The sequence below is a fragment of the Periplaneta americana genome, chromosome 9 (genome assembly GCF_040183065.1).
Source record: "Periplaneta americana isolate PAMFEO1 chromosome 9, P.americana_PAMFEO1_priV1, whole genome shotgun sequence".
Lineage (NCBI taxonomy): Eukaryota > Metazoa > Arthropoda > Insecta > Blattodea > Blattidae > Periplaneta > Periplaneta americana.
The window spans coordinates 41,231,172-41,245,222 of NC_091125.1; the positions used below are offsets into that span (position 1 = coordinate 41,231,172).

The window sequence follows — 14,051 nt, forward strand, 5'->3', positions numbered from 1 at the left end:
AAACAATGATCATAGAGAACTGTGTGATATGGCTTATATTTGTGAAGGAGTCAACTGTTCTACTCTGCAAAGACATCTTGAATGAGTCTGCAGACGAGGCCAAGATCATAATCGACTATTATCTCATCGTCTTACAATGGACCAATTCTGATTCCAGTGCATAAAAAAGATCTTCTTTCCTTGCCATCTACTTCACAATTTTTATCGGAGACTTCTAACGAACGTAACCCTGGATATTCTTTCAGAAACTATTCGAGATAGTGGCTAGGAAGAAAATTATCAAAATTAAAAGGAGAAAAATGTGTTTGCAGGACTCAGAAAATTATAAAAATGACCTTGTATATGAAATTTTCTTAACTCAATGTAACATAAAAGTATCGCAAACACATCCCCACTTCTACCGACACACTTCCTCACTAAGGCACCAAGAAAGAAGAATTCGGGAAAAAGCGTAAAATCTCAAGAGAAGTTTGAAAATGGCTTTTATTTCTGTCACTTATTCAGACTGCTTTGTGCAATGAGAAGTCCATTATTCCTGTTACTTTTAAAATAAATAAATTAGAGGTCATCAGTATATGACACAATATTTGGTTATTTCATTCTCCTACACTTATACACCGTGTTCCACTTAGAGGGATCGAGAAATAAATGCTCACCATTTAAAATCAGATAAAGACAAGATAGAGAAACTGTCCAAGTTTATGCATCAAAGTCTGAAAACAACTGCATGCGTAACTTTCGTTTGTTTGATGCTAGGGCACTAAAACAAGCCTGGCGCCAATTTGTAGGAGAATATAATAAACATGTGGACACCACAACAGAAAGTTCAGTGAATGTTTGGTGTGGATTGACGAGGAACTCTGTCACTGGACCATGCTTCATCGTAGAGATTACAGTCACAGGAAATGTGTATCTGGATATGTTGCAGAACTTTGTTAACCATGTACCTCTAGGATCAGTTTTTCAACAGGATGGAGCTCCACTCCATCATCATCAACGGGTGCGTGAGTTCTTCGAAGAAAAATTCCCCGACAGGCAGATCGGAAGACGAAGACCCCTTGCCTGGCCACCCAGGTCACTCCCTTGGACTTTTTTTTCTGGGGCTTTGTGAAGGATGCTGTGTACCAAAGAGACAGAGCTAACACTTTGGAGGAACTGAGACAACGCATCACAAATGCAGCTGCGCTAGTGACTCCACTAGTGCTACAGAACACTTGGCGTTTATATGTCTGCAGAGCAACTCAAGGCGCACACATCGAGTTGCATTGAGTATTCTCCAAAACTCAGAGTTCTCACATTACGTTATGTAAAAAGATGTGTTAATAAACCATTATTTACACTTGAAATTATCACTTATTACTCGATTCCTCCAAACGGGACACGGTGTATTATTTTCCAATAAATAATTATTTAAAGGTGAAAATGGATATATGTCACCAGTTTTATTGGGGGAATTAAGTCGGTAGTTCTTATGGGTTTGACTTAAAAAATTGTCCAATCTCAAATTACTTTTTAAATTAATGATTATTGTGTAAAAACCAAAATAATACTACCATTTGATGTGCTTTAATTTTTGTAAAATATATTTCCTGATTTGCAGTAAGGCTGCGTTGATTTTCGTTAAATTCAAAACTCATTTGTATGACTTTACCCAAACACTATCGAATTATGCAAATCTAATCTTTCAGGTAAGGTTCCTGTAAAGCAGATTCGAATAATTTCAAGGGAAAAATTGTTCCGGGGCCGGGTATCGATCCCGGGACCTCTGGTTGAACGTACCAGAGGTCCCGGGATCGATACCCGGCCCCGGAACAATTTTTCCCTTGAAATTATTCACTATCGAATTATTATTTTAATATAGAAATACTTATAGCAATTGTCTAAACATAATTATTATTTGAATACAGAAATATAGCAATGTTTTTAATTATAGTAGTAGTATAGTAGTTTTTAATTATAGTCCTAGGAGTTTTTAATTATAGTCCTAGGTTTATCGACTATTTATAGATTTACGTTTATTTTATTTTATTTCATTTAGGTTTATTTTATTTTATTTCATGTAATTATTGTATATTGTATATCACTGCCACCGGGTGTATACCCAATTGTAGTGTTAATACATACATACATGTTTTGTATAAAAACTCTATACAATCTGAATAGTATTTTAGTTTTCCGTGGGATTAAAGAGATAATAAATATCATTTCTTGTATAATAAGAGTGAGGTTAAGATTAGCCGATGGAATTCAGAGATAAGGACTTAAATGTTTATTTCTCTAATGGCGAGTACCACAATGTCCCCATCAAGGAGGAGCATGTACTTGTACACTTTTTGCTACAGAGCATTGCTCTTTGTGTATCATGGCCTGCAGCGCACCAGTATGATGATTGTGATAATTAATGGCGGAATAGTGGAATGCCGGTAGGAAAATGGGAGTACACTCTCGAAAACCTACCACTTAATAGGTCTTTGTTCACTAAAAATTCCACATGGATTCGAACTCCAGTTACGAGCGTGGAAGCCGACGCTCTAGCCGTTCGGTTAACTGTGTGTCTGGGCCTTTTATGTAGAGAAGGCTAAGTTAAGCTCATTCTTTCAGCTACTTGTGGAAAATTCAGACTAAAATCTTCGCTGCTTTTCTAATCGATCTTCCCTCTTCTGATGTTTTCAGAACTCTTCAAATCGTCTGTACGTTTAGTTATGTCTTACTACCCTCGTATATTCTATCCTTGGATTCATCTGTTGACGACACTGATATAACTTTGACAGTTGCGAAACTCATTAAATAAAAGTTATATATATTTATATTTTTTAATTTTCATCTGTTGAAGACTCGTCGTACCACATATCGTGCTGTCCACCATCCTTTAATTTTTCTAGGTCTTGGATGCCAGTTTTTTTTTACACTTCTTCGTTCCGTTCTCGGTCTTTCAAGCTGACGTCTACAATTTTTCTTTCCATTTTTCGTTAATAAACCATTATTGCTTCTCTGTCTCTCCTTGTTACAATCCATATCCGTGTGTAGCAGAAAAGAACTGGGGAATACATACGTACGTTATATCTCTCATGCTCATTTATCTACTCCCTTTATTTGTGACGTTAATTTCTCCTCACACGTCGATATGAATACATAGTCATCCGGAAATCTAAGTTGCAGAATTTCTTTACATCTAGTATGATAATGACAGTGTCTTCAATCTTCCAGAAAAGTATGAAGAATTCAGGGGTTATATGATTTTCTTGTTTAATAAACCATGATAGAATTAAATGTAACTATTAGTATTTCGCACTTAACATCCAATTCTGAAGCTAACTATGACAGAATAGACTCACCTGAATGTTGTGTACATATCGTGAGTCATGGCTGTGAGCCAGCAGAAGACTGTGAGGCGAATGTATTGCAGCGAGAAGGCAAGAGCCACACACAGCTCAGAATCCTGCAACAGAAATGAAATATTTTTAATGCTACTTTCTTTCTTGGACAATGTTAAGTGTTAATTAATAGCACTCCGGTAGCCGAATAGTCGGATAATCTTTAACAATCTAATCATCTACAATGCGTTTCACATTCCCGGCAACCGTGTTTGGTAGCGAATCCAGTGTAGGCAATGATTCATGCAAAGAAATGTTAGCTAAGCATCTATGTGAGCGTGGGTTGCAAGAGATGAGCAGCGGGCCGTTCAAAGGCCCAAGTTCCTCTTGGCCTTGCGTTATGCGGCTAGTGTAAGTTAGGTCATCATACCATGCATCGTTCGTTGTTCTTACTTCGCGGACTAAGTAAAGCACACTACATATCTAAAAGGGGTAGCTGTAAATTCAGTACTATGGACAGTAACACGTAAACAGATTATTCACAGTGGGTAACTTAAAGTGAACGAAGGGTACTTACATTAAACATGCTAAAACATTATTAGAACGAAATACTGTACTCAAAAATAACCGTCTATATAAAAATTCAGTTTCAAGTTATGTTAACTATAATAAATGTTAATTTTCTGTATTTCCTTTTCAAGCAATGTAAAATATGCAGTTATAAGTTAAAAGCAACATTAATTATTGCATATAAAATATGTCTTTACTGAGCGTTTGTAAAGGAATAGAAGACAGAGCTGGAGTGATACTGATGTGGAGGACAATAAGAATAAAAGATGACTATAACGATGAGGAGAAATATTCACTACCACGAGTAACAACTTACTTAACCACAATTTTTCGTTCACAGATACAACGTCCTCTGCACATTAGGGCCTACGTCTATTTTATTAGCTGTCTATTGTCTGTAAATAATAAAATATTTCCTCCTCAATTTTTACAGCTAAAGAAATATAGTCAATGGAATTGTATCTGATAAAGTTTGTCCGTTTATACAGTACACCTATATGCACTTTTTGTTAGAAAAGATTACAGTAGATCAGCCGCGGCGAAAATGCGACTCACGAGCACATTGTGGCTCGCAGTGCATTTCCCTTGCTTCCTACATACAACCCCCACCTCTCACTTACTGGAGTCAAACTCCGTTCCATTTGTATTTGTCTCTGACCTGCGAGTGGCGTATCGTCACAATGTCTCTCTCGAAACCATGTACCTCTATAAAAACGAAAGTTTCAAGTAGGATGGGAGGATACATTTTTTTTGTTGACAATATGATGAGAATATTAAATGTATGATTTGTTCACAAGTATTACTAGGAAAACGGTTGTACAACATAAAACGGCATTATAAGTTACTACATATTACTGATGAAACATTAAAAGGTTAAGTGTTGTTGTTGTTGTTATTATTATTATTATTATTATTATTATTATTATCATCATCATCATCATCATCATCTCTGTACTTCGATCCTTTTTCAGCAGATGTACGAATAATGCAGTTAGATCTTCAATTTAAACTCACAGATTTACAATGTGATGCTAAATGAAAGCTAGATGTAAGGACTTGACAAATGTTGAACTTTTCAAATCTTTGGCAAAAAATAAATATTTGAAGCTTCGTTCTTTCGCTTGCTCTGTTGAAGCCATGTCCGCTACAACTTACATTTGTGAAAAATTATTTTCAACAATGAAAATAGTAAAAATCAAGTTTAGATCACGACTGACAGACAAATACCTTCGTGATCAACTACGACTGGTAGTAAGTGACATAATTCCTGATTTTGAAACTCTGTCGCAGAGACATTCTGAAGACAATTAATTTTAGGTTGTGATAATGTGTCCTATGTTTTCTTATTCATTTCTTTCTTCGTTACCCGTACTAAACATTAGTTTGTAGCCTTGTACTGTATATAATTTTATTTAAGTGCTCGACGTAAGGAAAAATGAAAAACCGTTAATAAGTCAGACAGTTGCTTCACTTCCCCTTCGGGTGTCCGCCTCCCTCCATAGGTGCTATGCACGTTGCAGCTTACACAGTGGCTCGGCGCACGATGACATTTTCGCCACGGCTGCAGTAGATCTATGTAAAGAAGTATATTCCAGCATTTGAAAACTACAGCACAAGAAAAAAACTCTGATTTAAAGCTACAATTAATCTTAGTGGAGTTCAAAATTAGCGCAATAAATGCCGCTCAAGTTTCGTTCCAAAATAGTATGGTGAAGGGATGTCTATTTCTTTTTCGTTAAAACATTTGGCGTCACGTGGTAAATGTTGGACTTCGAGAACATTTCCTAAATTATGTCATTCGCTTTGATTTTCGTCGCCTTCTGATCCTTCCTCTTGTTTCATTGGAAGATGTAGAAGATAATTTAGACAATTTAGCAGATAGTTTGAAGATCATGTCCAAGATCTTTTTGCATTCATTGAGACAAAATATTGCAAGAGACCGACTAGCAAGAGGCAGAAGAGGGCTACCTCCAATATTTTCACTCGCACTTTGGAATTTCTATGACCAAGAGACAAATAGAATGCAGAGTACTAATAAATTATGTGGTAGGATGACACTTCCGTTTTAAAAAATCATTACAACACATCATTCAAACATTGGGACGTTTTGAAACACATTAAAAAAGATCGTTCGGAAATACACACGGCGATTCTACAGTTATTCGTGGGACAAGTAAACACCAGATACCTTGTTAAAAAGGTAGTATACATCCTGAAGCAACGGTAACTAGAACATATTATGGGTAGATATCAAACATATTATAAACATACCAACATTAATCTGTATTTGAGAATCATAAATTACAAAACTAAATTGTATTCGGTAGAACCACAAGGAGAAAGAAAACATTAATAACTATAGGCAAATCTTTTGATGAAGAGACGAGTATATTTATTATTATTATTATTATTATTATTATTATTATTATTATTATTACTATTTTCTATGACCGTGATATCATATGGACGAAACATCCTTGTGGACGAACAATATACGTAGGTGAATGAAAGGGAAGTGGAGAAAGAATTACTTACAATCGAGGAAAGATTAGTGTAGACGAAAAATAAGAGTAGACAAAAAGACAATTGACGAAACTCATGTGGACGATACATCTGGGAACCATAAATATACATGTATGTTATTATCCAATTAATAATGAGAATGAATGGGGTATTGCCAGAAAATTGTCATTTTATTTATTCGTTAACTCTGTATTCAAGGACTGATGTATTGTTGTGTAAAATAAGAGTTTTTTTTCTATATTTCACTTTTCATTCGAATAAAGTGTGGTAGTAACACTGTTATTAAAAAAATAAGAAGAGTAAAGGATAAGGTTATTTACATGAATATTGTAAAGGAATGTTGTGTTGTAATGCATTATTTGCAGAAAGAATGGTTAATATTATATAAGGGAATAGTAATAGATCAATCGATGTAAGAGGACAGAAAGAGGAAGACTATGTCGATTTTTAAACGGGCGGGCTCGGAGTTCACACGAACTGTGAAGGAATCACTAAGGTCTCCATGCAGGCCTGCGGGTCAGCGGTCTCGGGCTCAGTCGGGCTAGGGTTCTTTGCATCGTGCACGAACACTGAAGCAGGAGTTCACGGGGAACAGGAGTAGGCTTGGCGGTCTTACTGCTGTGTAGTTAGTCGGCTGGAGGACCACGGTCTGCCTGTGCTCATCTCTAGTTGCAATACACAGCTGCTAGCAGTATATAAAGTGCTAGTGTTGTGAAGGGTATGTATCAGTTGCTCTTGACGTTTATCAGTTACAGTTAGGCCGTCCTCATATGGCGCGACGAGATTGGGCTGAATTGCAATTAAAATCCTCGGAGAGTCGATGGTGAGAGTCTGACACGTATAATCTTAGACAAAAAAAGAAGACCGGCTGCCAAAAGTCAAGAACCCATCAGAAGACTTCAGTTGATTCCATGAGAGCATTGGTTTACACGTGACTGAATTTCTTATGCATTACTCATCTCTGTTTTTCCTTTGTTTTGTTTGTTACTTTTTCTGTCTCTTTATAGATCAAATGTTATAACCAGGCTTAAAAGGACTCTAAGAGAGTACGCACATAAATTAATTTTCTTATCAACATTAAATTTGAGTGATAAAGTAAAAACTTTTTATGTCATTGAAGTTATTGAACATTGTTTATTTACACATAAAACACAAATCAGTTACACAAGAAATTATAGATGAGTATTGGCTCTTTAATCAAAATCTGGGCATTGCGCACTCTTGTAGGAACAAGCATCTAAGAGTGCGAATACAGTCCTTCAAGAGTACGCGCTAACATATGTCACAAATAAATACACCAGTTCCCTCATAGCATGAGCAGGTTTCATGCCACCATTCTTTGCAGTTTTCACATTGCACCCGGTCTTCTGTCAACGGTTCCTGCAATTTTCTTCGGATGTTGTGGGAGTTTCAGGATCAATCCTCAGTCGCTTTTTCTCCTTTGACCAAATGGACTTCTGATCAGTTCCTTCGGTTTGTTTCCTCCCTGATGTCTCCAGAGCATTCTTGTATCGAAATGAAGTAATAATTTCTGATTTCTTCCCCGTCCTCTTCCTTTTTGATTGGAGGTTTGCTGAAGGTAGACGAAGCAGAGTGAACGGCGAGCAAACTTGTTCATTCAGATTATTTTCACCGTTAGGACGAGAGATAGAATTTGTTTGAAATATATCTTGACGGACTTCTTGAGATTCCTCTACATCAGGATTTAACTGAATTTTCTGTTGAGGCTTCCTCTCTTCAGTCTCTTGATTGGGTTCTGGTCTAGATGTCACGGCAGGCGATAGGAAATCATCCTCCGTGAATATTTCTGGGTTAAAAGGGAAGATTCCTGTGGCACGGAATGAATTCTTCGCCTTTTCCAGAGTTGGTAGTAGTGACTGAGGAGATAAGATTGCCATAAAGCAGCTCTGTGTTTTCATACTCATATTTAACATAATTCTCATATATATATTCATAGCATCATATTTAAAGATACTTAAAATACTCACTAATCATTTGACATATAAATCATAAATTCATAACATCCATTTTCCACGCAATTTTGTAATAATATACTTCGCATTTCATACACAACATAAATCGCCATATTGTAAACAGTTAACCTCAAATCAACACTTTGGTCACTATTCCCGACCTTTTCTTCTTTTAACTTGAGTAATTCTTAACCCATAAGTTGACTAATTTTAAGGCTCTTTGTTATTTGTAAAGTTGAAATATTTAATTGATACATAAGTAGGCTTAATTGTAACACCTAATATAGAACGTGTTTACATATTTTAACAAGGACTAGGCTAAATTATTAATAGCACATTTCAATATAAATACTATTGTTGGTTAAGAAATTGCGTGTGTTAAATAACATAAATAGTGAAGTTGCATCAAGACTGAAATATAAGTGCAGTGAAGTGACGTATCGTGTAGATTAACGTCGACATGTGTTGTACTGGTATAGTGAAGTGATAAAGTGTAGTGTTGGTCCATTGAAATATTGTAGTGTGGTGTTACTTCAAAGTAGAAATAATTTAAAACATAAATAGTGAAGTTTCATCTAGACCGAAATATAAGTGCAGTGACGTGTCGTGTAGTTTCAACGTCGAAAAGTGTGGTATAGTGAAGTGATAAAGTGTAGTGTTGGCCTATTGAAATATTATAGTGTGGTGATACTAAAGGGTGGAAATAACCTAAAACTAATATACGTAAGTACATTAAATTGAAAAGTGAGTGAAATTGAATTTGTAAATAAGGTACAGTATATACATAATGTGTGCTATGGCTGCTCTGTCTGGAAACTGTCGTAGTTGTAGAAGGATTGTAGTGAAAGGATTGGTATGTAATAATTGTAATTTCTGTTTTCATTGGAAATGTATAGATATAGATCCTGATAATTTTGTTGACAAAGGTAGTTGGGAATGTAGTGATTGTATATATGATAGAAAGATGCGCGATCAACTGGAGAGAATCAGAGCCCTAGAATTGGAATTAGATGAGGCAAAGTGTGAAATTAATAAATTGAGAGCTTTGAAGGATAGCATTAGTGTTTCGAATAAAGGGAGATCTCACACTTGGATGAAACCGAAGAATTCCAAATCTAGGAGTAGACGTTTCTCTGCGGATGATGCTGCATCAATCAAACTGACCAACAAATTCAGTGCTCTTCAAGCAATGAATGTTGATCAGGAGAACTCAGACCCAGTATCGACACTAGTAAAGGTAAGTCAGAAAACAGATAAGGTTAATGATTGTAGGAGTAAAGTATTGATTTTAGGAAGCAGCCATGCAAGAGGTATTTCCTCACTTTTGAAGTCGAAACTGGGCGATGAGTTTAAAGTATCTAGTGTATGTAAGCCTAATGCTCCTCTCAAGAATGTTGTTGAGGATATGATGAAATTGAGTTCAGATTTTTCTAAGAGGGATCATGTAGTTATAGTGGGTGGGCCAGGTAATAGTATTGATAACGATTGTAACTATTCTATTGAGAAAGATGTCAACAACATAATTGAGATGAGCAGCCATACCAATGTGGGATTTCTCAGTCTTTTCAGCAGGTACGACAAGTCGTATCTTCACAGGAGGGTGCGGAGTGTGAATGTGCGGCTTGAGCGGGCTCTGATGAGACCTGGGGCATCACACATTGGTTTAATAGATGTAAGCCCTATAAGAAGGTATGAATATACGTCACATGGCCTGCATCTGAATGGTAGAGGCAAGGAGCACCTTTCGGTTCTTATTGCTAATAGCATCAGAGGCAGCCATGTTAAAAAGCAGAGTTGTAATATTCCTGTGTTAGTTAATGCTAGGGCTTCTCCTTTTTTAGGTTAAACCTCCCACCAGTAAGGTGTTTGAAACAAGTTCAACTAAATTGTAAATGCTCTGATGTTTCTAGTAATGAACACAGTAACTTCACTATTTTTCATCAAAATATTAGGGGATTAAAACAAAAAACTGATGAATTGATCACTTCTTTAGCAACTCAAAAGCATAAACCTAAGATATTATGTATAACTGAACATCATATGAAGCAACAGGAAATACTACAACTGTCTTTACATGGATATGTATTAGGTTCTCATTTCTGTAGAGATGTCTTCCAAAAAGGGGGTGCCTGTATTTTTATCAGAGAGGATCTATTATTTAGTAAAATTGATATATCTGATTTTTGCCTTGAACAAGATATTGAAATCTGTGGAATACAAATTGGTTATGAGATATCAAATTTAATTATCTTATGTGTTTATAGGGCGCCAATGGGAGATTATAAGAAATTTACAACTAACTTAGATTCATTATTGAAAAGACTTTATAAACCACATACCGAATTTGTAATCTCTGGTGACATAAACATAGATTATCTATCAGGAAGCTCACGTAAAAGAAAATTAAACTCACTTCTTGAAACTTATAATCTTAGTCACACAGTAAGTTTTCCAACCAGAACACAAGCTGGAAGTAGTACTGCCATTGATAATATATTTATAGATAAAAGTAGATTGAATTCCTATTCAACAGTACCATTAGTCAATGGCCTGTCTGATCACGATGCACAAATTCTAACTGTTTTCAATATGAGTGAAAAATTCCAAAGTGTTAATCTAAAAATAAAAAAAAAGGATTATAAATGCTGAATCTCTTCATCATTTAAATACATGTCTACAAAATGAATCTTGGGAAAATGTATATAGTACCGATACCATTGATATTAATACTAAATTTAATGCATTTTTCACTACATTTACGAATTATTTCAATGAATGTTTTCCAGTCAAGGTGGTGAAAAAATGTAAAAGTAAAAACATGTGGATAACTCAAGGAATTAAAATATCATGTGCTAGAAAAAGGAATCTATATTTAATGAGTAGGAATAGTGATGATCCTCATGTTCTTAATTACTACAAGAATTACTGTAAAACTTTGACAAAAGTTATAAAAGATGCAAAGAAAATGTATATGAATGAAAAAATACAAAATTCAGATAATAAGATTAAAACTATTTGGGATATCATTAAAAATGAAACTAATCGATATTCAAAGAGTGAAAATATTACTTGCATTAAAATCAATGATAGTAAAATAGATAACCCAAAATCAATTGCAAATCATTTTAATGACTTCTATATAAATATTATTCAGAACTTAAACATTCAAGATTGTCCAGAAGATGCTGCACTTGGTTACCTAACTGATGCATTTAACACTGAGTTTTTAGGTCTCAAATTTATTCCCACTACCGCAGCAGAAATCATGCATGTGATAAAACAACTAAAAACAAAATATTCCTCTGGATATGATGAAATTCCAAGTAAAGTTCTGAAAGCTTGTTCTGAAATATTATCCCATCCGTTAAGCTATCTATGCAATTTGTCAATGCAATGTGGTATTTTTCCAGAAAGACTCAAATATTCAATAGTAAAACCAATATACAAAAAGGGAGATAAATGTACTATTGCTAATTACAGACCCATATCATTATTAACAACATTTTCAAAAGTGTTTGAGAAAGTTATGTATAATAGATTATATCATTACCTGGAGTCCAACAATATATTAGTTTTAGAACAGTTTGGATTTAGAAAACAAAAATCGACAGAGAATGCTGCTTTTAGTTTGGTGGATGAAATACTAAATTCATTAAATTCGAAACTACATGTAGGTGGGATTTTTTGTGACTTGGCTAAAGCATTTGATTGTGTAGACCATAGTATATTAGTAAAAAAATTGAAGTTTTATGGTATTAAAGATGAGATGTTGGGTTGGTTTACATCGTACTTATCAAATAGAAAACAAAAAGTAGAAATAAATGTACCAAATAGTCATAAAGTTACTTATTCAGAATTTAGAAATATTAAACATGGTGTTCCGCAGGGGTCAATTTTAGGTCCATTGTTGTTTCTAGTTTATATTAATGATTTAGCCTTGACCATTAAAAATTCATCCCATGTAATTTTATTTGCAGATGATACAAGTGTAATTATTTCAAGCAAACAATACGATCATTTTATAAACACTTCTAATACAGTGCTGAATCTAATGAATGAATGGTTCCATGCAAATAAACTAGCACTTAATGTTGATAAAACCAGTGCAGTCAAATTTAGTACACACAATAGTGCTCAGGTTTCCTACAGTATTCGATTAAATGGAACTCATCTCAAAGAATCTATAAGCACAAAGTTTCTTGGTTTAGAATTGGATAATCACTTGAACTGGAAAACGCATATAGAATGTATTACTCGTAAATTGAGCTCTGCCTGTTATGCATTAAGATCCTTATCTACTATTGGTGATATAAACTTACTTAAAATGTCATACTTTGCATATTTTCACTCTGTAATGAAATATGGATTAATATTCTGGGGTAACTCGTCTGAAGCTAAACACGTTTTTGTTTTACAAAAGAAAGCTATAAGAATAATGGCCGGTGTGCATAAAAGGACCTCATGTAAAAATATTTTCCGAAACTTAGAAATCTTGACTTTACCTTGTGAATACATTCTTTCCCTAATGATGCTGTATATTAAGAACCAAGATAAATTCAGTACTAATCAAGACATTCATCATTTTAATACAAGACATAAATCAGATCTTCATCTACCCTCTGTTAGTCTAAGCTGTTTTAAAAAAGGAGTTCGCTATTCATGTATAAGAGTCTTCAATGCACTGCCTAATAATCTTAAAGATTTGAAGAACAACGAGAAAAGGTTCAGAAAAGAATTAACCAAATTTCTACATACTCATACCTTCTACGCAATTGATGAATTGTTTATGCTTGTGAATTGAATTATTCTACTTAAATGACATGTACAATTTTATATAGCTCAACTAAAATATGTTTTTATATTGACTTAATCTGTTTACTATGTATTGTATTTTTTGTTTAGCATAACTGATGAATTGTATGTACTGTATACGTCAACTGATGAATTGTTTAAGCTTATAAATTGAATTAATCTACTTCATATGAATTGTATAGCTTAACGAAAATAAGTTTGTAAATTGAACTAATTTGATTGTATATGTTTGTATAGTTTGGCTGATGAATTGTATATGTTCTTAAAATGATTACTAGTCTGTGTAGCTCTACTGATGAATTATATATAGACCTACTGTAAATTGAATGGTAATATGTATAGCTCAACTGATGAATTGTTTATGATTATAAATTGAATTAATCTACTTGATATTAATTGCACAAATTTGTATAGCTTAATGAAAGTATGCTACTTTGTATTGTATATATTTGTATAGTTTTGGCCGATGAATTGTATATGCTTTAAATTGAATAGTAATCTATATAGCTCTACTGATAAATTGTTTGTGTTTGTAATTTGAAGTAGTTTGCATGATATGTATTATCAATTTCTGTATATCACAACTGGTTGAATTGTTTATACCTTAAATTTAATTAAATTGTTTTGTATTGTAGTATAGCTCAACTTATGAATGATCGTTTGCGTTTGTAAATTTAATAATCTGATTGGCTATGTATTGTATACTTTTAGTAGAGCCATCGATGTAGCTCAGTCGGCAGACTCGCTGGGCTGCTGTTCCGGAGCTGCGTTCGGGCTTCGGTTGGATCCCCCTTTGGACTTTGGTTTCTTCCGAGGTTTTCCACAGCCATGGGACTGAAACCGGATGGTCTATGGCGAG

At 34.5% G+C, this 14,051-nt stretch overlaps 1 protein-coding gene across 1 annotated transcript in view; it reads right to left on the reverse strand.

Moving 5' to 3' along the window:
• LOC138705861 (adhesion G protein-coupled receptor L4-like) overlaps window positions 1–14,051 on the reverse strand; it is a 617,204-nt gene that overhangs the window by 10,958 nt on the left and 592,195 nt on the right. The window contains exon 4 of the mRNA XM_069834548.1: window positions 3,336–3,439. Coding sequence (XP_069690649.1) covers window positions 3,336–3,439 — 104 coding nt within the window. The remainder of the gene's footprint in view (window positions 1–3,335; window positions 3,440–14,051) is intronic.